Source organism: Piliocolobus tephrosceles, chromosome 2 (genome assembly GCF_002776525.5).
Source record: "Piliocolobus tephrosceles isolate RC106 chromosome 2, ASM277652v3, whole genome shotgun sequence".
NCBI lineage: Eukaryota > Metazoa > Chordata > Mammalia > Primates > Cercopithecidae > Piliocolobus > Piliocolobus tephrosceles.
Window position 1 is genome coordinate 45,352,969 of NC_045435.1, and position 27,876 is coordinate 45,380,844.

The 27,876-nt window shown below is 43.9% G+C and overlaps 3 protein-coding genes across 4 annotated transcripts in view; 1 reads left to right on the forward strand and 2 right to left on the reverse strand.

Moving 5' to 3' along the window:
* The window catches only part of EFCAB12 (EF-hand calcium binding domain 12), a 28,586-nt gene extending 21,412 nt beyond the window's left edge, over nucleotides 1-7,174 (reverse strand). Inside the window, exon 1 of the mRNA XM_023215952.2 lies at nucleotides 6,608-7,174. Coding sequence (XP_023071720.1) covers nucleotides 6,608-6,656 — 49 coding nt within the window. The 5' untranslated portion in view covers nucleotides 6,657-7,174. The remainder of the gene's footprint in view (nucleotides 1-6,607) is intronic.
* A 2,243-nt stretch (nucleotides 7,175-9,417) lies between these two features.
* On the reverse strand, nucleotides 9,418-19,594 carry MBD4 (methyl-CpG binding domain 4, DNA glycosylase). Of its 2 annotated transcripts, none has more exons than XM_023215938.3 (8): nucleotides 19,156-19,594; nucleotides 16,801-17,028; nucleotides 15,538-16,379; nucleotides 12,813-12,884; nucleotides 12,601-12,735; nucleotides 11,875-12,024; nucleotides 11,283-11,386; nucleotides 9,418-10,042 (listed from the first exon to the last, which is right to left on the reverse strand). In XM_023215938.3, the coding sequence occupies exons 1-8, from the start codon at nucleotides 19,257-19,259 to the stop codon at nucleotides 9,965-9,967; spliced, it is 1,713 nt and encodes a 570-aa protein (XP_023071706.1). In that variant the 5' UTR covers nucleotides 19,260-19,594; the 3' UTR covers nucleotides 9,418-9,964. The 2 variants fall into 2 exon arrangements, with proteins under 2 accessions (XP_023071706.1, XP_023071695.1); XM_023215927.3 differs by having other exon boundaries at nucleotides 9,728-10,042; nucleotides 12,813-12,887.
* The window catches only part of IFT122 (intraflagellar transport 122), a 78,250-nt gene continuing 69,953 nt past the window's right edge, over nucleotides 19,580-27,876 (forward strand). Inside the window, exon 1 of the mRNA XM_031935083.1 lies at nucleotides 19,580-19,811. Within this exon, the coding sequence (XP_031790943.1) occupies nucleotides 19,771-19,811 (41 nt within the window). The 5' untranslated portion in view covers nucleotides 19,580-19,770. The remainder of the gene's footprint in view (nucleotides 19,812-27,876) is intronic.

Below are 27,876 nucleotides of genomic sequence, written 5' to 3' on the forward strand. Positions count from 1 at the left end.
GTTTCTTTCTGGAAGAGGATTAAAAGGAGCCAGGAAGGAAAAACACTTTTGCTCCAGGCTGGGCGTCAGGGGCCCTGGATTCCAGGACAGGTTTTATCATTGTCTTGCTGTAATGATAAGGATAATTTCATCTAAAGTGACCAGGCACTCCCAACAGCAGGCAGCAAGCTAAGGGCTCTATATGCTTTCTCTTATTTCATCTTCTCCACACCCAGCCCCCAACACTCCCATTGGCAATCAGAATGAACTTTTAAAGATGCCAGTCTGATCTTGTGTGATCATCTGAGGTAGCACAGTATTAAGAGCAGAGGCTTTGGGGCCAGAATGCTCTTCGGTCTGAGTCCTGGTCCTGCCACCTACTGGCTGCATGATCTTGAGCAAACCACTTAACTTCTCTGTCTCAACCTCTTCATTGGTAAAATGGGCATAATGATGGTAACCTATTATTGGATGGGAGTGATGTTAAAATCAGTCAATCTATTAGAGTTGCTTTGTATATAATATATCTGCTATTATTGATATATACTCACCATTCACTCATTTTGAAGCCCTTCCATGACTTTTGATAGCCCTTAAAATGAAGTCCCATGCCCCTCTTCTGTCAACCTGTCCCCCTAATCCCTTGCCTCTCTTTCCTTACTATGTCCTGGACACCTGGACTTCTCTCTGTTTGCTGAGTGGTCCAAGCCTCATCCTGACTAGGGGTTGGTATGTGCTCCTCCCTCTAGCAGGAGTGCTCCCTCCCCATCCACACCCTGGGCACTCTTCCTCATCCTCCAGGCCACATCTTTGCATCACAACCTGCACTTTTCTTCAGACCACTTATCATGACTGGGTACATCAAGGGCTGAAAACTGGTGGCCCTCATGCTGAATGAGGGTTGAGGTCTTGTTTCGTTTAACACCTTGCTTGATATTTTTCAATCTGAGTTACTTTGGGCTGAGGCATTGCCCTCTCCAGCTTGCCACACACTCCCCCATTCCTTATTGTCTCACAGGTAGCTCATTTTCTTTGTTAAGTCCTCGGTTTGGGCAGCAATGTGCCTTTGAGACCCCTGGTGTAATTACTTGGTTGATGTTTATTTTTTCTAGTAGACTATGAGTTCTGTGAAGACTACAACCCTATCTCTCTTGTTCCCGACTGGAGCCCTGACACCTCCACAGTGTCTACATATAATGGGAACTCAGAACATATTTGGTGAGTGACAAATGGACAGACCTACGATGCTGGTACTATGATTATGCCCATTTTGCAGATAAGGACATTGAGACCTAGAGAGGCCCAAGGTCACTCAGTTGATTAGTAGCAGAGCTGAGACATGAACTTCAGTTTGTCTGGCCCCAGAGCTCAGCTCTTAGCTGTTACTTGATATTACCCAGGGCTGTCACCCAATCCTTCTGAGTCTCAAGTATTTCACTCCTGAAATGGTATAAACTCTGCTCTATCTACCTCTTGAAGTTGTTATGAAGATCAAATGAGATAACAGTTTGAAAGTGTTCTAAAAAATCAGAAGGCACCAGGCATGGTAGCTTATACCTGTAATCCAAGCACTTTGGGAGGCTGAGGTGGGAGGATTACTTGAGCCCAGGAGTTCAAGACCAGCCTGGGCAACATAGTGAGACCTCATCTGTACAAAAAATTTAAAAACTAGCCAGGCATGGTGGTGAACGCCTGTAGTCGCAGCTCCTCAGGAGGCTAAGGCGGGAGGATCACTTAAGCCTGGGAGGTAAAGGCTACAGTGAGCTGAGATGACCTCCATTGTACTCCAGCCTGGGCGACAGAGACCCTTTTTCAAAAAAATAAAATATCAGAAGGGATATAACAATCTTATTGGAAATACTGTCAGTTATTTTCCTCCTAAAACCCAAACTCCCTTGCTTAAAACCTGTCTATGGCTCCCAAATGCCTCTAGAATAAAGTCCAAGCTCCTTAACCTGGCCCATCTGGCCCTTTCGCCCCTGCCAGTCTCTCCGATTTCTCTGGCTCCCTCTGTCTTCCCTTGCATTTGTATCCAAACAGATCTGCTCCACCAACACATACACAAGCCATGCTGTTTCCTCCCCATAACACGCTCTTCTCCCTCTGCTTTACTTGTTGATCCCTGACTCACCCTTTGAGATTCAGCTCAGGCATCCCGGCCCCTTGAAGCCCTCCCACTCCCCCTCTCATGGGTCCTCTGGGTCCCACAGCCCCCATACTTAGTCCCATCATCAGCATTTACCGTATTTTTCTGAAATGAAGATATTTTCTGCATCTTTCTTTCCCAACAGTCTATGAGTTTCTCAGTGACAAGGACCGTGTCTTAGTTCCCCTGTGTCCTCGGTGCCCAGCCTGGCCCAAAGTGGACATACAGTACATTTGTTAAGTGTCTTTACAAGGCCCACGTGTTCCTTTCATAGTTAGCACATAATAAAAGTAAACATCATGGTATGGTTTCCATCTGTGTCCTTGCCCCAATTTCGTGTCAAATTATAATCCCCACTGTTGGAGGAGAGGCCTAGTGGGAGGTGATTGGATCAAAGGAGAAGACGTCCCCCTTGCTGTTCTCGTGAAAGCGAGTGCTCACAAGATCTGGTTGTTCGAAAGCATAGCACCTCCCCCTGCTCTCTCTTCCTCCTTCTTGGGCTGTGTAAGATGTGCCTGTCTTTGCCTTCCGCCATGATTGTTAAGTTTCCTGAGGCCTCCCCAGCCATGCTTCCTGTACAGCCTGAGGAATTGTGAGTCAATTAAACCTCATTTCTTTATAAATTACCTAGTCTTGGGTAGTTATTTATAGCAGTGCTAGAACAGACTATTACACATCAATAAGGATGGAAGTGAGCACTTCTAACAACACATGTATCATTACTTTGACCACAAGAAAGTCCATTCTCAAAAGGGGATGACTGAGAATGTCGTCACTCATCAAACCAGTATTTATTGAGAATCCCCCAGGGCTTGGTGCTGTACCAGGTGCAGATTAAACTAGGCTGAGCACCTACCATGGTTCACCTGATCCTGGTCCACCCAACGGAACAAGGTGGGGCACCCAGAGGGTACCAAGATGTTCTCCATTGGGGGAGAAATGCTGATTGTGGAACCCGGGAGGGCATCAAGGAAGAAGTGTCTCTGATGTGGACCTTCAAGAATGGTCTGGCTTCATGGGGTGGAGGGGCAGGGATGGGGAAAGGTCAGGAGTGGGATTTGGGGATTTTTGGGTCACCAGTTCCACATGTTGGAAGCACACGGTGTGTGAAGGAGGAGGTTAGTGGGAAATAAGGTTGGCATCATCTCAAATGCCAGGCTAAGAGATTGAAACTTTACCCTGCAGACCACAGCAACACAAAACCTGCTCCCCACAGGTCTTGCTGCTCCCATTTGGGTCCTCCCTATACTCCCAATCCATGTTCTGCCCTCAGCTAGGAGAGCCTTACAAATGTAAATTCACAGTCTGTCCCTCCCCAATTTGAAACCATTCAATGGCTTCTTAGTTCTCTTTGAATAAATACCTGCCTCCTTCTGTGGCCTACAAAGCTGCCTTCACTGGCCCTGCTCCTCACTCTTCCCTTGTCACCTCCCAGACCCCACCCCCTCATTCATGTGGTCCCAGCTGCTGTCCTCCTTTCTGTTGTCTGAGGTGCCTGGTTCTTTCCTGGCTCTGGGTTTTCAGTTTTTGCATTTGCTGTGCCCTCTGAAGAGCACTGCATTTCCCAGGGTTTTCCCTGGCTGAGTCCTTCTCCTCACATAGTTCTAAACCTGCACCAGCCCCTGACCCCACTTTCCAAGGGTGCCTGCAAACCACACCCTCCTCCGGGAGCAGCTTCATTCTAGTGCTCTTTGGAGTCCTGTGTCCATTGACAGAAAGGGGAGTGGGCTCTTATAATAAAAGAGGCTGTCATTATGTAGTTATGGGTAGAGACTATGTGACAATGTTCCTAGGAGATTGGCAGGGAAAGCTCTCATACGCCAACTAGTTCAATCACCTGCCCAGGTCAAGGACGCTTTCCTCAATGCCACTGGCAGACTTTGCCTCCGTTTAAATATCTCCAGTGACATGGAACTTTCTACTTAACATAGTGGACGCTAAACTCTGACTGCTAGAAAATACTTTCTTATATTGACCCAGAATTTGTTTCCCTGGACTTTCTACCCCTTGGTTCTAGTCCTCCCCATGGATGTCCCAGAAAACACATTTGTTCTCTCTTTTCTTGGACAGCCTATAGGTGTCTGGAAACAATTCCATTCTTTCTTGAAATTCTCCCTGCTCTTGGCTTGATTCAATCTCTTGCTATGTCCAATTCTACCTCTCTGGCTACCGTTTTTGGGCCCCTCTTTTCCTGTACTCTTTAAAGGTTGTTGCTTCCAGGCTTATACCCAAGTTTTCTTCTCTTTTCAAATAATCCCTTCCACTCTCATGTTTCTATGACCTTCTTTATGCTGGGGACATCCATACCAATATTTTTGACTTGGAATTAGCTCCAAGTTTATACCTGCAGTTGTTCCTAAAACATCCCCACTTGGATGGCTTACAGGGATCTTTTTTAATTATTTATTTTTAATTGAGACAGGGTCTTGCTCTGTTGCCCAAGCTGGAGTACAGTGGTTCAATCAGAGCTCACTGCAGCCTTGAACTCCTTGGCTCAGATGATCCTCCCAGTTCAGCTTCCTGAGTAGCTGGGACTACAGGTGCATGCCATTAAGCCTGGCTAACTTTTTTTTTTTTTGATATGGAGTCTCACTCTGTGGCCCAGGCTGGAGTGCAGTGGTGTGCTATCGGCTCACTGCAAGCTTCCCCTCCCCGGTTCACACCGTTCTCCTGTCTCAGCCTCCTGAGTAGCTAGGACTCCAGGTGCCTGCCACCACGCCTGGCTAATTTTTTGTATTTTTAGTAGAGATGGGGTTTCACCGTATTAGCCAGGATGGTCTCAATCTCCTGACCTCGTGATCCACCTGCCTTGGCTTCCCAAAGTGCTGGGATTACAGGCGTGAGCCACCACACCAGGCCCGGCTAACTTTTAAAAATGATTTTGGCTGGGCGTGGTGGCTCAAGCCTGTAATCCCAGCACTTTGGGAGGCCGAGACGGGCGGATCATGAGGTCAGGAGATCAACACCATCCTGGTTAACACGGTGAAATCCCGTCTCTACTAAAAAATATAAAAAAACTAGTTGGGCGAGGTGGCGGGTGCCTGTAGTCCCAGCTACTCGGGAGGCTGAGGCATGAGAATGGCATAAAAAAACCCGGGAGGCGGAGCTTGCAGTGAGCTGAGATCCGGCCACTGCACTCCAGCCTGCGCGACAGAGTGAGACTCCATCTCAAAAAAAAATATATATAAAATCATATATATATATATGATTTTGTAGAGATGGGATCTCACTATGTTGCCCAGGCTATTCTCAAACTTCTGGGCTCAAGCAATTCTCCTACCTCAGCTTTCCATAGTGCTGGGATTACAGGCAGGATATACTGTGTCCAGCCACTGACAAGGATCTTAAACTCAACCAACCAAGACTGGATTTGTCTTCGTGCCCCTGCCCCCACTAACTGGGTCCTCTGAATACGTTCTCTATCTCTTTGGAAGACACCTCCATATACCAGGTCCCCCAGCTGCCAACTTAAGCACCATCTTTATTTGCTCCTTCTATGTTTCTTGACCAACCAGTCCCCAAGTCCCTGTAGTTACCTCTAGCCTGGGCCTTCTCCCTCACCTCCCAGCATATTTAGCTTGAGCATTTGACCAGAGCCCTGACCTGTGTGCCTGGGAAAGGTGGTCAGCCTCTCCGGCTCACCCTGTTTCTCCACTGGGCATTAATGTGTTCACTGCTGGAGAAGGGGCATGGAGAAGACCTTCAGTCTTCAAGCTTTACAGCCCCAGCTCTCATCTCCCCACACCAACATTCTGAGTCTGCCAACTCAGTCTCAGGTCTTTTCTGACTGCTCCCATTCCTGTCCTGCCACTCCCAGTGGCCTCTCCATCTCCTGGCTTGCAGGATCTTTTATGATCTTGTCCCTTCTGACCTCTCTCACTTCATTTCCAGAGACACCAGACTTCTTGGGCCATGCTGTTTCCTTGCCCGAAATGCTTTTCCTTCCCCTTTTGGCTTAGAGAACTCCCTTTTATTCTTTAAGCTCAAGTGTAAAGATATTTTCCAAAAGCTTGGAACTGTTGCTCCCCATCCCATACCCTCAGCACACCTTTTACTCATGGGTGTCATCCCTGGGCCCGGCATTCACCCCTTCTTATTCTGTAATTATCAATTTATCTCTGTCTTTTACCCATGAAGCTGCATTGCTTTGCCAAGAACTTGGTCCCCAGCACATTATTGCCAAAACCTTGAAGACTGACGTCTTCTCCATGCCTCCCCTCCAGTACTGAATACATTAATGTCCTGCAGAGAAACAGGGTGAGCTGGAGGGCTCCCGTCATATGGGTCGGGCCTCTGGTTCCTCCAACTAGGCTCAGGTGGAAATTTCAGAAATGTACATGACCTGCCCCCGACTCCATGGCAACCCTTCACCCAGAGGGGTCGGCACAATGAGATCTGTGGCTGAGTTTTTGCCGTCACCCCACTTCCACGCACCCTTAGGGCGCTGAGCGCTCCCTGCAGACGCCACTTCCTGGCACTTACCCAGCAGCGACAAGAACAGACTGTGGTACGCTTCATAGTCGTCGTCCATGGTCGTGGTGCTGGGAGGAGGTGCTGAAGGGCGTATGTGAATGTGTGTAGATGTGGGCTTGCTTGCGTAGGGGTGCCTGGGTATCAGATAAACAGTAACTCCAAGTCGTGCGAAAGGCGCTCAGCTCGGACAGCCAGAGCAACCTGTTACCGTGGCTACCGACGCCCCGCGCCAATTGGCTGAGCTCTGCCACGTGCCAGGAGCGAGCCCGCTCCGCCAAGCTCCTGCTGACCCCACCTCCTTTTCGTCCAATTCTAGGAGGGTCAGGGAGCAAATCCACGCCGTGCCCAGTTCTGGGGTTGGTGAAAGGCGGGATTTCTTCGGCGCGGTGCCCCGGAATCTACTGTAGAAAGTCTCCGGTTTTCCTGTGAAGTGTGGGATCTTCCGCAGGTCTCCATATCTCTAGGCCTTAGTTTTCTCATCAGAAAAATAGGCCCTGCCTCCTCCAGAGGGTTAGGAAGAACCAAAGTGAGCTGTGGCCAGATAAAGGTGTTTGGTATGTTCTGCCCCCCTTATGGCAGGGTGCCATGGTTTGGAGTTACAGAACCTGAGCACCAGAGAATAATAAACCCTTGAAACGTGCATCAACTGATAAACAAAATGAGGTGTATCCATAAGATGGCCATAAGAAGGAATTAAGTACATGCTACAATATGGATGAACCTTCGAAACAGTATGCTAAGCAAGAAGCTAAACACAAAAGGCCACGTGCTGTATGATTCCATTTTATGTGAAATGTTCAGCATAGACAAACCCACAGACACGGAAAGTACATTAATGGTTGATAGGGGATGGGGTGAGGAATTGGAAGTGACCGCTAGCAGGTGGGGAGCTTCTTCTTGGAATGGAAAAAATAAATGGAAACTTTTCCATTTCTGGATGGCTGCACATTGTAAATGTACTAAAACCACTGAATTGTACACTTTAAAATGGTTAAATTGTGGCTTTTAGCTCAATTTTTAAAAAGTTAAAAAGAAACACCTGAGCACTTGTCCTTTGCTGAGACAAGCTATCTTTGTGACCCTCGCAACCTGAGATGGTTGCCATGGGTCACATTCATACAGCACTCTTGCAAGCCAGGTACCATTTTAGCACTACGTGTCTGAACTTCACAATCACAATCACCGTGTGAGGTAGACACCACAATCCCTTTTTTTTTTTGAAACGGAGTCTTGCTCTGTCGCCCAGGCTGCTGGAGTGCAGTGACACAATCTTGGCTCACTGCAAGCTCTGCCTCCCAGGTTCATGCCATTCTCCTGCCTCAGCCTTCCGAGTAGCTAGGACTACAGGCGCCCACCACCACCCCCCACTAATTTTTTTGTATTTTTAGTAGAGACGGGGTTTCACTGTGTTAGCCAGGATGGTCTTGATCTCCTGACCTCGTGATCCGCCTGCGTTGGCCTCCCAAAGTGCTGGGATTACAGGCGTGAGTCACCGTGTCCGGCCCACTATCCCATTTTTACAAGACACGTTAACAGGTACAGAGGTCAGGCAACCTTACCTGCAATAAAGGGGAAAAGCCAGGCCTAGAGCCTGAGCAACCTGGCTGTCCTGAGCTCCCCTAGCGCAGAGCTCACCTCCTGCATTCACACGGGCCCACACTCCCCATGGAGACGCTAGGGGAAGAGATGTGACCACCAGCCCTACCACAAAGCCACATCTGATGCCCTGAGCTTGGTGAGCCCGCCCCACCCTCCAGCCCCAGCTGGGCCCAAGGTTTCAGAGGCCCCTCACTATCCTTACCTGCCGTATCTGGCTGTCTTGTCCCTACTCCTTACCCCTTTTGTTCCCTTCCATTATTAGGTGCCCTTTTTTCTCTCTCTGAGAGTCCGTACACAACTTATCTTTGTGCCCCTCCCCACCACAGGGCTTCACACTTTGTGAATGCTACTTGGATGTTTGTCAAATGAAAATGTGATGGTAAATTATAAAGTGGATGTTTGCTGTGGGGAGAGGGAGGTGTGGCCAGTTTTCCTGTTCTCTGGTCAAAATTCATCCTTCTAAAAACTGACACTTACTACTCACTAACGTGGAAACAGCCAACTACCTCTGCATCACACTGCAGCCTGATTCGGTTCACACCACCCTACAACAAAGGCAGTTTCCTCAACTCATTTTTCATTTATTCAATCAATTTAATTTTCAAATTATATCTTAAAATGGTAGTTGGTAATTAAGACTTAATAACTAGTTTTTTCCCTTTTTTTCTAATAGTAAATGCTTTGGTATTTGAACAATAACAGCACTTGTATAAAAATGGCATAAGACTATTTTTTTTGAGACAGGGTCTTGCTGTGTCATCCAGGCTGGAGTGCAATGGTGTGATCATAGCTCACCGCAACCTCAATCTCCTGGGCTCAAGGGATCCTCCCACCTCAGCCTTCTGAGTAGCTGGGACCACAAGTGTGTGCCACCATGCCGAACTAATTTTTAAAATTATTTGTAGAGATGGGGTCTTATTATCTGGTTGCCCAGTCTGGTTTTAAACTCCTGGGCTCAAGCAGTTCTCCTGCCTCAGCCTCTCAAAGTGCTAGGATTACAGATGTAAGCCACTGTGCCTGGCCAAATGGTATAAACTCCAAATGGAAGAGAAATGAGTTTTCACAAAGGGACCAAGGTAAAAGAGTGAGTGAGCTGAAAAGGAGCAGCAGACAGATATTCACATTAGGTTACCAAATGGATGCTGAGGTGCAATCTACAATTCCTAAGGGACAGTGTGGAGCTGTCAACAATACACAATGCCAGAGGAATCTTATTTGACTTTGGGGTTAGCTTTTTTTTTTTTAATATGTACTTTTTGAGACAGGGTCTCTCTCTGTCATCCAAACTGGAGTGCAGTGGCATGATCACGGCTCACTGAAGCCTTGAGCTCCTGGGCCCTCATGAGCTCAAATGATCCTCCTGCCTCAGCCTTCTGAGATTATAGGCGTGCACCACCACACCTGGCCAATAAAAATATTTAGTGGGCCCCTAGCTTTAGCAAGGTTGATAAAAATTTGCTTTGTATTATTGATAGTTTAGATGTATTTTTTATCTTCTGATTATATTTCATTTTTGGAAAAGCCATACACTTTTTTTGGATTGTTGTCAAATAATAATTTATTTAAAAATAATCTCAAAATATGTTCAAACACATTCAGTAGCAAAGATCCACCATTGTTGGCACACACATTAAGAAAGCACACACACTGGGCTCCTAGTTGGGCTAATTAAAATCTATATGGCTGGAAAGGTGGTTGGTTGTACTTAATGAAGCTTTTTTGAAGTGCAAAGCTATGCATAACAGATGAGCTTGAAAACTGCAGAGTTTAAGACAGACTTAATTTTTCATGATTTTCCCAAAGCCAGTCATGGTATTTATTTAATTTGTGGTCTTCAGGGTGCACCTGGAAGAAATACAACACACAAAGAGGCAGAGACCTTAATGTAACTTAGTCAGAAATATATTATTTAAAATTGGCTTTTTAAATGTTTGCTAGGGGATAGTACATTATGATACTATACCTAAAAGTTATAACTTTTAACCTCATGGGATTCATGAATATTTTAAGTTATACCTTATATTAAGGTAATCACATACAGTTTACAAAGTACTGTCCAAATGACTACTCACCATGACTTGGAGTGTGGGGTGGTGATGACATGAGTCAAGTATTAATACCTCACTTTCCAGAAGGAGGTTCTAGACCGAGAGGTTAAATGGATTCTCAGGGCTGGGCATGGTGGCTCATGCCTGTAATCCCAGTACTTTGGGAGGCCGAGGCAGGTGGATCACAAAGTCAGGAGATCAAAACCATCCTGGCTAACATGGTGAAACCCCGTCTCTACTAAAAATACAAAAAAATTAGCCAGGCATGGTGGCGGGCACCTGTAGTCCCAGCTACTTGGGAGGCTGAGGCAGGAGAATAGCGTGAACCTGGGAGGCAGAGTTTGCAGTGAGCCGAGATCGCGCCACTGCACTCCAGCCTGGGCGACACAGTGAGACTCCGTCTCAGAGAAAAAAAAAAAAAAAAAAAGGATTCTCAGCTTACAATGGATTGCTCTGATGAAGTAGGAATAGGACCGTGGTCCTTCAGTTCAGGCCTGGCCAGACCTACTGGCTGAATGCATGAGGGTGAGTCGCAAGCTGAGTGGGCAGTGTGAGTCTCAAGCTGAGTGGGCACCCATCAGGTGCCAGGATACCATCAGCATGCCAAGGGCTGGGCATATTCAACAGGGCTAAAGCAGGACCCAGTCACCACGAAAGTAGCCTGAGACCACTAAGAGAAACCCAGTAAGTATACATTGCAGGCCCAAACCTTCCTGCTTTCCTGTAGTGGTGTACTCTTGACAGGAGGAAAACCATGACAGGCTTAGAGATAGTACACAAATGGGGAATGACAGGAAGAGGGCCAGAGGTGACAAACCACTGGAGATGAGTCAGAGGCCACACCTCTGGACTGGTCTTTGTGGACTTGGGAGTGCCTACCCCAAAACCTGCATGCCATCCACCTCCCCACAGCCAGGAACAAAATTGTTTGTGACTATAATAGCATTTGTGTCCAATAAATAGTCTTAACCATAATGGTGGACTTATTTTGCCCCAGAGACCAAATGTGCTGAATTATGGATGGGAGTGGGCCTCACCTGCTTCCACTCATTGACACAAAAAATTCGGTAAGAGTCGTTGCCATATTTACCAATCCCATGAAGCTCAATCGGATACTTCCACTGCTTTGTCAGGTATTCATCTGAAGAATACAACATCCCACACATCAGGTCAGCTTCTAAAGACACCCTCCCAAAATGTGTGGTGATGGGGCAGGATGGAGAGAACAGAAGAAAGGGACAGGAAAGGCTCTTTCCTGGCAACCCCAGTTGTGACTGCCCTTCTTTCTGAATTCCTGTAGCACCCATATCATTTGCCAAATCCTAACCACTCTTTTGTGCTGTGCTAATGCGACAGAGGTCACATCCCTGAGGTCAAGAATTGGGCTTTCTGCTTCACTGACTTCTTCCCCTAATTCTGCCCACATGCCTGACCCAGTGATGGGCACAGATTTATTGTTTAGGTCACTGGGAGGCTGTGGTTTGGGGAAAGTGGACTTTTTAAAATGTCTTGGGTGCTTGAGCTGAAAAACCTCCATTAATACAGTATCTGAGTACATTAAAGTTTAAGGTGTGGCTCTCTTTTAAGCACAATGTATTATGTTTTTCCTTTGGGTATATAGGAAAATACCTGAGAACTTGACAATGGTTTTTGCCCGAAGATCGTAGAGACCAAGAGGTTTAAGAAGTTCTGATACATCTCTCCAGTCTGCGGTTCTTGCTACCTCAGCTGAAGGATACTTCTCCAGAAACTTCCAAAGCACAGGTATTGCCATTTTACCTGGGAAGTAAAAGTAACTGAATGATTACAAGACTCTAGATAGGCTGATTTCATGTTCAAGTAGTTTCTCATCTAGAAATCTCAGAGGGTTTTTTTTTTTTTAAACCACTGGCGAGAAGCCATTATCTGAACCAGCAACCACTTTCAGAATCAAATGCCAACACTGCTAATATATTGGGTTAATAGTCCAAATTATGCTGAAAACTAGCCTTGCATGATTAGCTTTTAAATGATCAGATCAGCAGATAATGAGAGTAGAGGCATATAGAACACAAGGTACATTCAGTGAAAAAGATACTTTTAAACACACACGAAAGAGGGTGGAGAAACATTAACTGATTTTCATTGATGATCAAAATGAATTTGGAAGTAGAAAATAAATAAAATCTACCCCTTTATTCTAAAAGGTCTGTTGGATATCATCTAGTCTAATTTCCTCGTAGGTGAAGAGTTTAAGGGTGAAGGGAGAATGCCTTATCCCAGGTGACACACTCAAAATGGACTGTGAAACCAGGCCTCAATTCAGTGCTTTCTCCTTACCACACTGTAAGACAAAGATGATAATAATCCCCAAACCTGAGGTCCGATTGAGAAATATAGTAGCGATGAGAAGCTTCCATGGATCATGAAAAAGTGTTTCTTGAACGAGATTAAAAGGTGACCGAGGAGGTGTCCACTTCTTAAAGGCTTTACGTCGTGGGGGGCTAGGAGCTAAACAAACATACTGCATCAGAATTGAAAACCCAAAATAGAATTAGAATTTGCTGTTCTGATTGGGAAAGGGATACCTTCTTTGTTATACTTGCTGGAAAAATACAGGCTTGTTTTCCTTCTTTCTATCTGTGTTCGTGGGATGATATCTTCTGAAAAGGAAAAGTGAACACTTTATCGAGTCTATGGTTTAGCTTAAAGCAATATTCAGGGATGCAAATAATATCAACACTATCACAAAGCATGCCGGCTACTATTCTAAGCCCTTCACATAAATTACCCAATTAATCCAACTAATGACCCATGAACTTGGTACTATTTTTATCTCCACTTTACAGCTATGGACATTGAGGCACAGAGAAGCTAAGTAACTTGCTCAAGATCACACGGATACTAAGTGTCAGAGCTAAAATTCAAATCCAGACAGTCTGGCTCCTGAGTCCTCACCTTTAACCACTCTGTGATACTAGTTCTTTATGACTTATGTTCAGAGTTTATAGTATTGAAAAATTAAAGGCAGTATGGAATATTTTAAATTACAATGCATTTGCATAATGTGGTCATTAAAATATTTTTTAGACTATTGTGAATACTTTCCCATTAACTTCTAAATGAAAAAAGCAAAAGTCTATATATAATCCCAATTTTATAAAAAAGGGGAAACATATATAAATAAAAATGCAGAGGTTAAGAATGAAATAAGCCAAAATGATGTAACAGTTGTTGCCAAGTGCTGATTTTTCTTTTCTTCTTTATTTTTCTGTATTTTCCAAAATTTCTGCAGTGAACTTACTTTTACGCCTACCAAAAAAAGGGATACAGACAAAACAGAATATACAGACAAAACAGAGTCTGCAGAAAAACCCTTGAGCACCTGAGACAACTACCTATTAAGAACCTCTATCTACTGGGAACCCGTATTATCAGACTTCTCAAATTTCTAAAATCACATGTAATACTCCTTAGCCATACCCTCGCAATTTGAATATCAGTTAATAATACCTTGCATTTGTATAGCATCTTTTTCACTTCTCATTTTATAATATTTTTGATCTGAAGAACAGGACTAGTCAGGGCGGTTACCTCTATTTTACAGATGAAGAAACTAAAGCTTTGAAATTAAGCAATCATCCCAAAATGATATTGGGATTGACTATAAACTGGAACAAGTATCCAGGTCTCCAGATAATTAGACTACTGTTTTTTTGCTATTTTAGTTTGAGTAGGTAAAGCCCAGTAGAGAGTTAAAAAAAAAAAAAAAAAAAAAAAAAAAGAACAAAGGAAACTGCTCTGACTGCTCTGATTTGACAACTTTTTCTGTGGGCTCCTATGAATAATTACTAACCAATCTCCTTTATGCCAAGTTTACTTGGCAATTTCTAGCTAAGCCAATGGGAGTCTTCACTATTTCATGGGACACCTAGGAACCTAAGAGTTCTTCATCTCATATTGAGAACTACACTCTTATCACAAGAAAAGTTTTTAATATTTGCCCATTTTGCTAGCAACAAATCTACATAAACCTCAAAGCTTTCGTCAAGAAGCTCAGTGTTTAGGACACAGACTTGAAGAATTCTTATGAAGTTCCTAGGTGTATATGGCCATCTTGTGTTAAAGGCAGAGAAACTCCAGGCACAGAAAAGACATACAATCATGGGTAGAACTGGGAACAAGAATCGTATCTATTCTCCTGCTTCACAAATTTGTCCAGGCTGTTTCCCCACAGGAGTTTAAGTAAAATTATTATTCTTTAAAGGAGTTATTCATTACACCATAATAGCATAATGAATAACTAATACAGGGCTGCTCAAAAGGTCTCCTTTTTATCTCTTATTCACTGAGGGAATAAAGACAAAACTGCTAAGTTCTGAATTCTGTATTAAGAGCATATTACAAATAATAGATGAACTATGTGATTATACTTTTGAATTATTTAGAGCTCTAAAGCATTTTAGAGAAGCATTACATTATAATAGAAGATAAAAACAATTATGATATATACAAAATTAAATTGGAAGTCACATCTAGTAGTAAGTATCAGGAGGGGTATGAAGAGAAGACACCAACTATTCTCCACCCATTTATGTATATATGAAGTCTTCCCGGCCGGGCGCGGTGGCTCACACCTGTAATCCTAGCACTTTGGGAGGCTGAGACGGGAGGATCACAAGGTCAGGAGATCGAGACCATCCTGGCTAACATGGTGAAACCCTGTCTCTACTAAAAATACACAAATTAGCCAGGCGTGGTGGTGGGTACCTGTAGTCCCAGCTACTTGGGAGGCTGAGGCGGGAGACTGGCATGAACCTGGGAGGTAAAGCTTGCAGTGAGCCGAGATTGTGCCACTGCACTCCAGCCTGGGCAACAGAGCAAGACTCCGTCTCAAAAAAAAAAAAAAAGAAGTCTTCCTAAATTTTTCACAAGTGAAGGCTTTTAATTGTCCTTCAAGTTTTAAGATTACTGGCTGGAAAGAGGATGGGAAGAAGGGAAAGCCCTGCTGAGAAGGAGAGTCCCAGGTGCTGCACCAGGGAGAGACAATGGCAGCTGTTAACAGTAGTACTCTCCTTTGCCATGGCATCATGACAGCAGTCAGCTGATTTTCTCTCTGCCATAGGAAACTGCTTGAATATCAGTTAGATAAGTATTAGGATCAACTGGTAGGATGTATCTCATATTTGGCCCTATTTCTTGGCTCTATTTTCACATCTTAACCATGAATACAAGATGCAGGATTACAAATTTCTCATCACATAATGTTTAATAGTGCTTGAAAGCACTGGATAGCTTGAAATATTTTCTCACCAGTAAAGTCTTTCTTGGCTGGTGAGCAGTTGTCCATTTCAGAGCCACGTTTTAAAATGTCAGTATGCAAATGTTCCTTCCTTTCCGCAACTTCTTCTACTTTTGTTCCAGTTTCTTCAGTTTCTAAAAAGGTATCCTCATACTTCTCATTGTGTTCTGCATCTCTGGCTGAACATAATTTGTTTATGATGCCGGAAGTTTTTTGTTCAAAACAAAAATTTGATCCTGAACTCAACGATCTTTCTTTTACAAGACTCTTTTCTTCCCTGGTCGCACTGAGGGTCTCACCACATGCTCCAGCATCAAAAATGCAGACAGTTCCATCAAGCTGACTTTCTTGTGCAACAGGCTCACTTTCAGCATCTGCTTTATTATATACAGATTCTCTTTTGCTATCACTTTGAACAAAACCTGAACAGCTCTTCCTACATCCTTTTTTAGTTTTCTTAATTGGGATTCCTTTCAAAATAGTCACCTTTCCTTTGGGCTTTCTAACCTTTCTGAAGTTAACATCATCAACACTCTCATCTTCTTTCAAAAGCAAATGAGTGGAAGTAAAGTTAGAGAGTCCTCTGCTATCCGGCAACTCTGAACTACTACTTGGTGGCATAAACACATCCTTTTTGCACTTGCTTCGGGTCCTGAGGTTCCGGTTTGAATTGTTACTTTGGTTTTGTAGATGGGATGTCAAGGCTGCCATGCTGCAGTCTTTATATCTTGACTTGGTACCCCTTTTAGAAAGTACAGTAAAATCAAAATCTTCTGGCTTAAGAGAAGTCTCTCCATTTTTGTGAAGATAATTAGCAAGTGAACTTTTGGATCTGAACTTCAGTCCTTGTGGGCTAGAAAATGATATTAAAGGAAACTTACTGCTAGTAAATAGAAAGGGACTTTTAAAAGAATTGGACCACATTTCAGATTTCTAATTAATTTCCAAATATTGCCATGGGCATCTGTCATTTAAAAATGAAAAACAGTGATAAATGGCACTTTTAAATGGTTTGTTTCCTCTATGACAATATAAAATAAATTTATAAATATAACTTAAATGCAACCTATCCGTTAACCATTCACAGTAGGAGGGACAAAATGTATGTAATTTTCCCCAAATCACTTGATGTAATTAATAGCAACATTGAAAGAATAGAATCTGCAATGGTTTTATGATAAAAATATAAAGAAGCCAAGATTCCTGCTATGCCCCGACTACCTGACCAGACAAAATTATTTTGCTTTACTGTCTTTACCATCTTATATGCTTACCTGATAAAGTACACATCAAATCTTCCTGCTGTCTTCCCAAATAACCTTTGCTTCACAACTCTTTCCCATCCACACGGGACAGACTTATGGCATTCTGTCCCTGCAGTACCACCAAACTGAGCAGAAGCGATGGGTTCTAGTAGCAGGGGATTACATTCACTGCTTCTTTTTATCATCATTTGTTCCTCATCTTCTTCCACTCTTTCCAATTCCACAGCAACATCTTTGCTGGAAAAACAAAGTCTAAGTGATTAACTTATTTAAAATTTATCTTCCACTGCCTACTCAGTTTTAATCCATGATAATGCGGGAACCACATAGATTATCCATATTAAAATGGAGGAGACTAAGTCAGTATGGACCAGTCTTGTGCTATGGGAGTATTTTCCTGTCTTCCAAAAGCTTCCCATATCCTCTAGCACAGGTTAAAAAGTGTTGGCAATCTCTGCATAACAAAAAGGTCAAGCTAGAAACTTTTCCAATTAATCACTGAGTAGGGCTATTGTAAAGATTTCTGGGGGCAGTTAGCATAAATTTGAGAATATGAACCAACAGCTGAGCTCTTAACCTGAGCTCTTAAGCATCAGAAAATGCTTAAATAAATCAGTGAGTTACACTCTCTTCTCTGCCAATAAATGAGGTAAAAGTTTTACATAATGTAAAATTTCTGGGAGAGTGTATCACTTTCATCAGATGTAGCCCTCCAGAAGATAAATAATTTGATACAGAATTTTTGAATCTCCTTCATTCTTGATCCTCATGGTAACCTTGTAGGTATGATAAGATTAACTCTTGGCCGGGCCTGGTGGCTCAAGCCTGTAATCCCAGCACTTTGGGAGGCCGAGGTGGGTGGATTACGAGGTCAGAAGATCGAGACCATCCTGGCTAACATGGTGAAACCTCATCTCTACTAAAAAAATACAAAAAAATTAGCCAGGCGTGGTGGCAGGTGCCTGTAGTCCCAGCTACTCGGGAGGCTGAGGCAGGGGAATGGCGTAAACCCGGGAGGCGGAGCTTGCAGTAAGCCGAGATCGCACCACTGCACTCCAGCCTGGGCGACAGAGCGAGACTCCGCCTCAAAACAAAAAATTAAAAAAAGATTAACTCTCAATTTATTGATAAAAAATTGAGTGACAGAAAAGTTAAATTACTTGCAGAACAGACACCTGAACCTAAGTCTACCAAATCTTGGTCTAATACTTCTCCCCCATACTATTATTGAAAAAAGTTGGCAAGGCAAGGTGGCTCATGCCTATAATACCAGCACTTTGGGAGGAGGACGTGGCAAGATCACCTGACCCCAAGAGTTTGAGACCAGCCTGGGCAGCACAGTGAGATACCCGTCTTTACAAAAAATGAAAAAAAAAAAAAAAAAAAAAAGCAGCGGGGCGTGGTGGCGCATACTTGTGGTCCCAGCTACTAAGCAGGCTGGGGGCAGGAGTATTGCTTGAGCCCGGCAGGTCAAGGCTTCAGGGAGCTACGATTGTGCCACTGCACTCCAGCCTGGGTGACAGAGTGAGACCCCATCTCAAAAAAACAAAAAACTAAACTAAACTAAAACTTCATTAATGTTCCAGTGTGTCTTCTATGATGAAAACATAATTTAAAAATTAAAAAAAGGAAAATTTCAGTAAATTTCAGTAAATAGGATAAAGTGTATCCTAATCACTAAACCACAGATTGTAAAAGGTGGATGGTCTAGAGAGATCATTTAACCCAAGTTATTTTGTACAAATAGGGAAACTATGCAAGAACTAGAATTAGAATCAAGGTTTTCTGATGTAAGTTGGGGTAAAATAATTTTGCGGAGCTGGGCGGATCTTATGAAATGATACTGTTTACAATTTTAGAGATAACGATACTGAAGCCTGGTGAAATCAGCACAAACTATTAAGAGACGGGCTCAAATCCCAGCTCCGCCAGCTGTAAGTTTAGCAGCAAGTTACTTAACATCTCAAAGTCTCTGTAAAATACTTTCTGTAAAAAGAAAGTGATGCCTCTTTCAAAGTGGTTCTTAGGATTAAATTTCGAAAAAAGTAGGTAAATCTTAACCTCCTATCACACACGTACTCAAATGACTTCCTAGGATGCTCCAACCCAAGGGGACCTCTTGCACAAAACCTCCCGGCTCCCCCTCAAGTCTCCCTAGTCATCTTGGAGGAGGAAGTCGGGCGCACCCCAAGACTGATCCCACAGGAAAAGCACCTGAGCTCCAGCCCCTAGTAACTAAACCCCTGGGCTTGGAGGTCTCTGCCGACCCTCTGTCTAAGGTTAGAAAGGCCCACACCCCGTCCACTCTCCCGATCCCGTTTTACAGGCGGTGAAACTGAGGCCCAAAAGGGAACAGTAATTTACCCGAGGTGACTCGGCGGGTCTGGGACTAGGCGCTCACTAGAGGTGACGGTGGGGGCAGCTCCGCGGTCCCCCAGGTTCAGACTCTCCAACCCAGTCGTGCCCATCGAGCAGGCTCCGGCTGCAGCAACGAGCCCAGCGCTGCGAAGCCCTAGGTGTGGGGCGGAGTAAGATGTGAAACCTCAGCTCACGGCGCCGGGCTGCAACCGAGGTCTGAATGTTGCGAAAGCGCCCCAGACGCCGCCGCTGCTTTTCGGCCGCCCCTGCTTTTCGGCCGCCCCCTCGGCTACAGCCGCCATTTCCACGCTCCACCAGTCAAATCCATTGTCGAGGAAAGCGCACCGCCCCCACAAACCCCAACCAATCGCGCGCGCTCTGGTTGCGCGGATGCCTTAGGGGCTCCAGTTCCACCCTAGCTTCTGCTGCTTTTCTCGCTTTGCCTTTCGGACATGCGCACTCGGAGGAAGGCGACCTCGCGCTCAGCTTACCGCGCATGTACGTTACCAGGGGTAACGCAAGTAGCCAAAGTGGTTTGTGGCGTGGCTATCGTTAGTAAGGCGGTTGCTGAGACAGACGCTGAGGCGGAGAGGAGGAGCCCAAGGCGTAAGGGAAGCCGGGATGAGGGCCGTGTTGACCTGGAGAGATAAAGCCGAGCACTGGTGAGAAGCCGGGCGGTCCGCGAAAAGCGGGAGGTCGAGTCCCCGCGGGGACTGCGCGAGCCACTGCAGCGTGTTTGAGGGTGGCAGCGAGCTTGCTGCCTGGGCCGAGGGCACTGAACCCCGGCTTGGGAGACTGCAGGGTCACCCTCCCGCCCCTTGGCGGTTGGCGAAACAACTGAGGGTTGGAGAGCGGCAAAGGGAGGTGCCGCTCCTGGAGGTAGTGGCCAGTGGAGGCAACTCTTCCCTCACGGTCTGGCCTTGTCGCTGCCTTAGGTTCGTCTCACACCCACGACACAGCACGAAGCTGCTCAAGCTTCACAGTTCTTGCCACATCCACATAGTACCTGTACTCTTGTTTACTTGACGTTTTTCTCTAAATTGTCTCATTTATTTTAATTATGATTTCACATTTTACAAGGAAACTTTATTACTCCATTTATGAAAACCAGTGTCACTTGCTGTAAGTGTTAAGATAAAAGCAGCGTCGCTTGCTCTAAGTGTAAAAATAAAACTTAAAGTAGGGAGAAACAAAACTGAACAGGCTGTAGCTAGCTGTTGTTGCTAGGGAGCCTTTAAACCTGATGTCTCGTTTCTCTAAAACTGGAGATTGGCAGATATGATCAGAGAGGTGCTCAAAATGAGCATCAAACACAAGCTCTCCTAATTGGGAAGTTTGAAAAAGAATTGAAGGTGAATAACTTTGTCACCTTTTGATTCAGTTATTTAATGTCATATTCCATTGTTATTGGCTAAATCTATAACATAGACTGTTTTGTCATACATTTATTTATGGAATAGGTCTCGGCCTGACTTTGAAAATCATTCAGCATTGTTGTGAAGCTTCTGTTCTGGCCACTGGAGCAGGTTACTTGTCTTTGGTTCAGTCCTTTCTGAGATCTTTCTCTGTGTGAAGCATGCCCTCTCTCCTCATCTCACACGGAAATCCTGAACATCCTTCAAGGCTCACGTTGCAGACGGGTCCTCTCTTTTGTGTTGGGCACTAGTGGTAGCTGACACTATGTGCCAGGTGCTCGCTAAGCACTTCTTATCCTTCATCTCGTTGTCTCTGTTCACCACTTTCTGAGGTAGGTACTATAATTGCCTCTATTTTATGTATGACGAAACTGAAGCACAGAGAGGGTGGGTAGTTTGCCAAGGTCACACAGTGAGGGGTGGAGCCAGCTTTCAAGCTCAGGTCTTCCTCACTCCAATGTCAATGCTCTCAGCCCCTACATTAATTTTTCCTTATGTTACAGAGGTGGCAAACTCAAATGTCTGCAGGAGACAGGCAGGTAACCTAAATGGGAGATGTTTATTTGCATCTTAAACACTAGGAATTGTATGTTTTCCTTAGGAATAGTCTTGTATTCTATACCCCATTTTTCTTGAAACACACAGCCCTATCAGTGAATCTTTCATTTTTACTTTTAATAGAGATTTGAGTTTTAAAAAATCATTTTATTTTTAACTTTATTATAAATGTACCTATAGCACAAGCTGATGATAGGCAACTGAACATTTGGCTTCAATGTCAGAGAGTAATAGAGTGTGGCAAGGAGTGTGGCAAACTGCACAGCTCATGCTTGTCCTAAAAGGGGCAGCTGCTGCTCAGCTCCTGCCAATTACCACCATGCAGGAATATGGCCTAGTGTGCTCAGCTCTTCCTGTTTTCACCAGAAGCTAGGAATCTGGGTTTTTATGTGAAATGGTCTAATTTTTAAATGTTAGCATCTACTCTGAAAAAAAAAACCAAAACACTGTGTGGGCCAAATAAAACATTTGCTGGCCAAATGCAGCCTGATTTGCTCTGTTTTCAACCCCTGGCACAGAATTTCGTTCATTTCTCTCTTGTGGTACTTCCAAAGTCTGTTGAATGTAAGAGTTAATTTTTTAAATCTGTTTATTTCAGAAGTCTAATAAACCCATTAAAGGCAATGGCTATGTCTTACTCGTTTCCAAATTATTCTAGAGCCTTGTCAAGCCAGTGGTTGTTGTTACTATGGATAGTAATAAAATACTAGATATATATAAAATGAAATGCTGTGGATAGATGTATTCGTACATGAATGAATAAGTGAGTGAATGAATGATAAATAAAGATTGGTTGTCTGGTTTTTGGCCCATTACAGATTTGAAACAACCTATTAGAGTAAGGGATGTAGGGTTCTATAGACCATCAATCCTGATGGCTGCTAAATGTGCTACCCGCTGATGGCCCAGAATGAAAACAAAACAAAAAACAAAAACACAAACAAAACAAAACAAAAAAAGGTAGTAGAACTAAAAAAATCCTAGATGTCAAAGATTAGTCCTCCATATCCAAATCAGCCATTGTCTCCCAGTCTGCTCCTTTGCTTCTATTTTAACCTTCACATAGCAGCAGGAACTCTCTTTTTTTAAGACCTGCTGCTGTGATCCTGTTACTCTACTTCTCATAAACCTAGAGTGATTCCCAATTACTTTCCATGTCAAATTGTGCATTTTGCTAGAGGGTCCTCCTGACCCTCCTCCCCACTAGGCTTGCAGCATTTAAATTTATACTTTTAGGTTGAGCAGAAAACTCTATCCTTCCCAATTGCTCCCTTATTCTATGAACTCCCTAGTTTTCTCCCTGAAATGCACAGCTCCAGGTTGATCTCAACCAGGATGCCTTATTAGGCTATTCCAGTCAGGCTAGCATCTGCTATAACTCTCCATTGATGCCAGCTAGTATTTACTAAGTACTTGCTATAGGCAACATGTCTTTATATGTGTTATCATGTTTAATCTCTACAACATGTGAGGTTGGAATTTTTTATCTCATTTAAAGATGAAGAAATTGATATTTAATGAGGTGACATAAATTACTTAAGATTACAAAATGAGTAAGTGGGGCTGGGTCAGATTATGCAGGAGTTGGAGAAGCACTGTGGGACATCGGTTTACAGTGAGGTGGGTACAGGGTTGTCAGAGGACAATTTGCAGGATTCCTCTGTATCTCTGCAATAGAATCTGACAGTGTGTCTTCTGACAATGGATCTCTTTTATAAAAAGAGGCAGGTGGAGAGAGAACCATCCTACAGTAAGTAGAACAGACTGCCTGCAAATGAGTGAGCTCCCAGCCCTGGAGTGTTCAAGCAGGGGCTAGATGGCCATCTATAAGGAATTCTTGCCCTGATGGGGCAGTTGGACTGCATGACAAGGTCTAGAGTCCTTTCCGATTCTGAGTTTCTGGTGATCTCGTAATTATATTTATTACGTGTCTAGGACAGTGCCATGCACTGTGGGTCCACAAATATATAAAACATGGCCATTGCTCTCAGATTGCATATGACTATAATTAAAGGGGCAAGATATCTAACACAATGTAAAGAAGACTGTATAATTCAGAGCTAAACTGAAATGTACAGATTCTAAGTACATTAAGAGTTTAGATTGGGGCAAATCAGACGTATATGTTATATTTTAGGAAGGCCGATTTCAAGATATTCAGAGAAAATGAATTTTTATATCTAAGAGAAAGATAGTTCAGACTTGGCTCAAATGAGACATTCAGAAACGATTTTGTGGTAATTCAACCCAAAATGACCCTTATGAAGAAGAGGTCACACAGGAACCACTTTGATGAGCTCATATGTGTATAAGGCAGAAAGGAAGCCACATACCAAGGATGACTATAGATGAGGGTTGCAGATACTGCTCCAACATCTAATAATCCACCATAGTAATCCACAAGTGTCAGGTGCTTTACATAGACTGGCTTGTGCACCCAGTGAGTAGGAGGCTACCTCTCTATCCTTGTTTTGTAGGTGAGAATGAAAGTTCAAATAGGAGGTCAGCTTTTCTGGCCCCACGATCCCTCTACTTTTTATTCCACCATGCTGCTTCTCCTCAAAATATGAAATGTGCAAAGGCTCAGAGGAAGAAAGCATGAGAAACAAGGAAGACCCAGGTCTGTTACCACATAATGGTGAGGAAGCTGAAAAACTCAGGGTTTCAGTTTGCCCAGCTGGAAAGAGTATGATAATCATCCTTGTTCCAGCTTCTTTATCAGCCAACTCTGTGACAAGGAGCAAACAACTTGCCTCTCTGTACTTTAGTTTTGTCATTGGTAAAATCGGGGCAGTGGTGCCTGTCCTGTCCAGTACACTATGTTTTTGTAAGGATCAAATGAGATAATGTAAGTTTACACTTTTTTTTTTTTTTGAGATGGAGTCTCGCTCTGTTCCCAGGCTAGAGTGCAGCAGTGCAATCTCAGCTCACTGCAACCTCCACCTCCCAGGTTCAAGCCATTCTCCTGCCTCAGCCTCCAGAGTAGCTGGGACTACAGGTGCGTGCCACCACACCCAGCTAATTTCTCTATTTTTAGTAGAGACAGGGTTTCACCACGTTGGCCAGGATGGTGTTGATCTCTTGACCTCATCATCCTCCCGCCTTAGCCTCCCAAAGTGCTAGGGCTACAGGCGTGAGCCACCATGTCTGGCCAAGTTTACGCTCTTTAACAGTTCTTAAATACTGAATAACTGTGAAGAGTTTTTATTAAAAGAAGCATCAGGTCAACAGAGCCATACTAAAAGCTTTCTGAATTCTTCATGTAATGCCTTAAGTAGGTAATAATACCTTTTTTTGACATATGATAACAATGATAATGGCGGCCACATAGCATAATGATTAAAACATGGGCCTCAGAGCCAGATTGCCTAGGTTTGAGGCCGGGTGCAGTGGCTCACACTTAAAATCCCAGCACTTTGGGAGGCTGAGGCAGATGGATCACTTGAGGTCAGGAGTTCGAGACCAGCTGGCCAACATGGTGAAACCCTGTCTCTACTAAAAATACAAAAATTACCTGGGTGTGGTGGCAGGCACCTGTCATCCCAGCTACTCGGGAGGCTAAGGCAGGAGTATAGATTGAATCTGGGAGGCAGAGGTTGCAGTGAGCCGAGATCTCACCATTGCACTCCAGCCTGGGTGACAGAGCAAGACTCCACCTCAAAAAAAAACAAAAACAAAACAAAAACACAACAGATTGCCTTGGTTTGAATCCCGGCTCCATTTCCATTCAGTAGCTCTTTATTTTCAGGCAAGTTATTTAACTTCTCTGTGCCATAGTTTTCTCATCTGTGAAACAGGTATACAGTTGTTTTGAGGTTAACACAAGTTAATAATGTAGAGCATTTAAACTGTACCTGGCATACACAATAATAAATGTGTTCAATAAATGTTAGTCACTAACGTATGAAGGATAACAGATTTGACATACTTGGCAGTAATTCAAGGGAGCAGAAGGTAGCATAGCACGGTAGTTACAAGCACAGACTCTAGAGTCAGACCTGAGTTGAAATCCTGGCCCTTGCACTTTCTAGTTGTGTGACATCAGGCAAACCACTTGACCTCTCTGAGCCATGGTATCCTCATCTACAAAACAGAGTAATAATTCCTACCTCACAGAATTATTGTGGAGATGAAATAAAATAATGCATTTTAAGAGCTCAGCAGGTGCTGTCTGGAATAAGAGTTCGAAGTATTGAGAGTGTACTTTTAGGTTACTGACAGAAGCTTGATTTTTAGATTACTGGTGTAAACCAAAAATAAAATTCAAAGGCCCCCCACCCATCTGAATCGATTTCCTTCTCAACCAGGGCTCTTTTAAAATTTAACCTGGGAGACTGTTTCAGGCCATGATGGGAAATGGGGGTCAAACATGCCTCAGTATACCTCTTTGGCATTAACATCAACACAGACTTTAAGTAAGATAAGAAACATTTTACAAACTATCCTGTCTAAAGCCTAGTACTTAAAGGCTTCCTCAACAAACAGTAACTTGGGTTGCCACAATCCTTTATCTTAACTCAGGCATTCCTTTCTGTTGACACGAGGTCTTTTTTTTTTTTGAGATGGAGTCTCACTCTATCACCCAGGCTGGAGTGCAGCCGCGCAATCTTGGCTCACTGCAAGCTCCCTCCTGTAGCTGGGACTACAGGCGCCCGCCACCACGCTTGGCTAATTTTTTGTGTTTTTAGTAGAGACAGGGTTTCACCGTGTTAGCCAGGATAGTCTCGATCTCCTGACCTCGTGATCCGCCTGCCTCGGCCTCACAAAGTGCTGGGATTACAGGTGTGAGCCACCACGCCCGGCCGACCCTAGGTCTTTAGATAAGCTCAACCAATTGTCAATCAGAAAAATTTTAAATCTACCTATAAACTGGAAGCCGCCTGCTTTAAGTTGTTCCATCTTTCTGGACCAAAGCAGTGCATTTCTTAAATGTATTTGATTGAAGTCTCGTGTCTCACTAAAATGTATAAAACCAAGCTGCACCCTGACCCCCTTGGGCACATGTTCTCAGGACCACCCGAGGGCTGTATCGTGGGGCTGTGGTCACTCATATTTGGCTCAGAATAAATCTCTTCAAATATTTTACAGAGTTTGATTTTTTTGTTGACACTGGCAAGTTTATCCCATGCTAAACTTTTACTATAGGTTGGGTTTTGTTTTTTTGTTGTTGTTTGTTTTTTGAGTGTTTTTTGTTTTTAGCAACTTCAGTAGTAACCTTAACAATAGTCTGTTTGACAGTGCTTGACAGGTTTTTGACACATTCTTACTAGAGTCACCTGAACCAATGAAATCCTCTGCCTGGGGCATTTGAAAATCTTTGTAATATGGCTCCAGCCCATTTTTCTAGCCTCATATCTCCATGTTCTAGCAACGTCTCACACATAGCCAGATGTTTCAGTCAAATTAAATTATTTTGATTACTTGTGTTGATAAAAAGAGTCAAACTGCAAAATATTATAAGAGATTTATTCTGAGCCAAATATGAGTGACCACAGCCAGTGACACAGCCCTCAGGAGGTCCACAGAACATGTGCCTAAGGTGGTTGGGGTACAGTTTGCGGGGGGCATGAGACCCCAATCAGATACATTTAAGAAATACATTGGCTATAGGTACATTTAAACATGTAAACATTTTCTGGCTGACAATTTGTTGAGATTGTTTAAAGACCTGGGATCAACAGAAAGGAATGTCTGGGTTAAGATAAAGGATTATGGAGACCCATGTTCTTATTTGCAGAGGAAGCCTTCGGGTACTAGGCTTCAGAGAGAATAGGTTGTAAAATGTTTCTTCTCCCCCTGCAAAACGGAGTCTTGTGCAGTGGCGCAATCTCGGCTGGCTGCAACCTCTTGTCTCCCAGATTCAAGCAATTCTCCTGCCTCAGCCTCCCAAGTAGCTGGGATTACAGGCGCCCACCACTACACCTGGCTAATTTTTGTATTTTTAGTTGAGACAGAGTTTCACCATGTTGGCCAGGCTGGCCTTGAGCTCCTGACCTCGTGATCCGCCTGCCTTGGCCTCCCAAAGTGCTGGGATTACAAGCGTGAGCCACCACACCCAGCCTAAAATGTTTTTTTCTCATACTTAAAGTTTGTGTTGATGTTAATGCCAGAGAGGTACAGTGAGGCATGTCAGAATCCCACTTCCCATCATGGCCTGAAACAGTCTCTCAGGTTAAATTTTAAAAGAGCCCTGGTTGAGGAGGAAGTCCATTCAGATGTTGTGGGGGCGGGGGGGCGCTTAAAATTTTATTTTTGGTTTATACTTGCTATTTCTCACTTTCATGTCTTTGCTTGTTTTATTTTCTCTGCCTGAAATTTCCTCTACCCAGTGTCCTCCTGCATGTTTCAAAAGCCCTATCTTTTTCAAATATCTTCTTCATGAATCTTTTTCTGATTCTCTCCTCGAATTTAAATGCTGTTGAAATGGTGTCATTGTCTGGGGTAAATATCCGAGATTTGTTGTCTCAACGGCCATTTGGACACACCAGGGTGAGGTTAAGAGTGGAAGTTTAACAGGCGAAAGAAAGAGACTAGCTCTCTGCAGCTGACAGGGTTCTCAAAAATGAGTTGCCGCCTCTGTGGTAAAATGCAGGTTTTATAGATAAGCTTGAGGAGGTGGTGTCTGATTTACATAGGGCGCAAAAGATTGGTTGGATTGGTGTTTCATTTGCATAACTTTCTAAAAACTGGTCAGGGCTAGGTGTGACATTTGCATATGGTGTGAAAAGCTGGCCACCCCCACCCTAATCTTTTA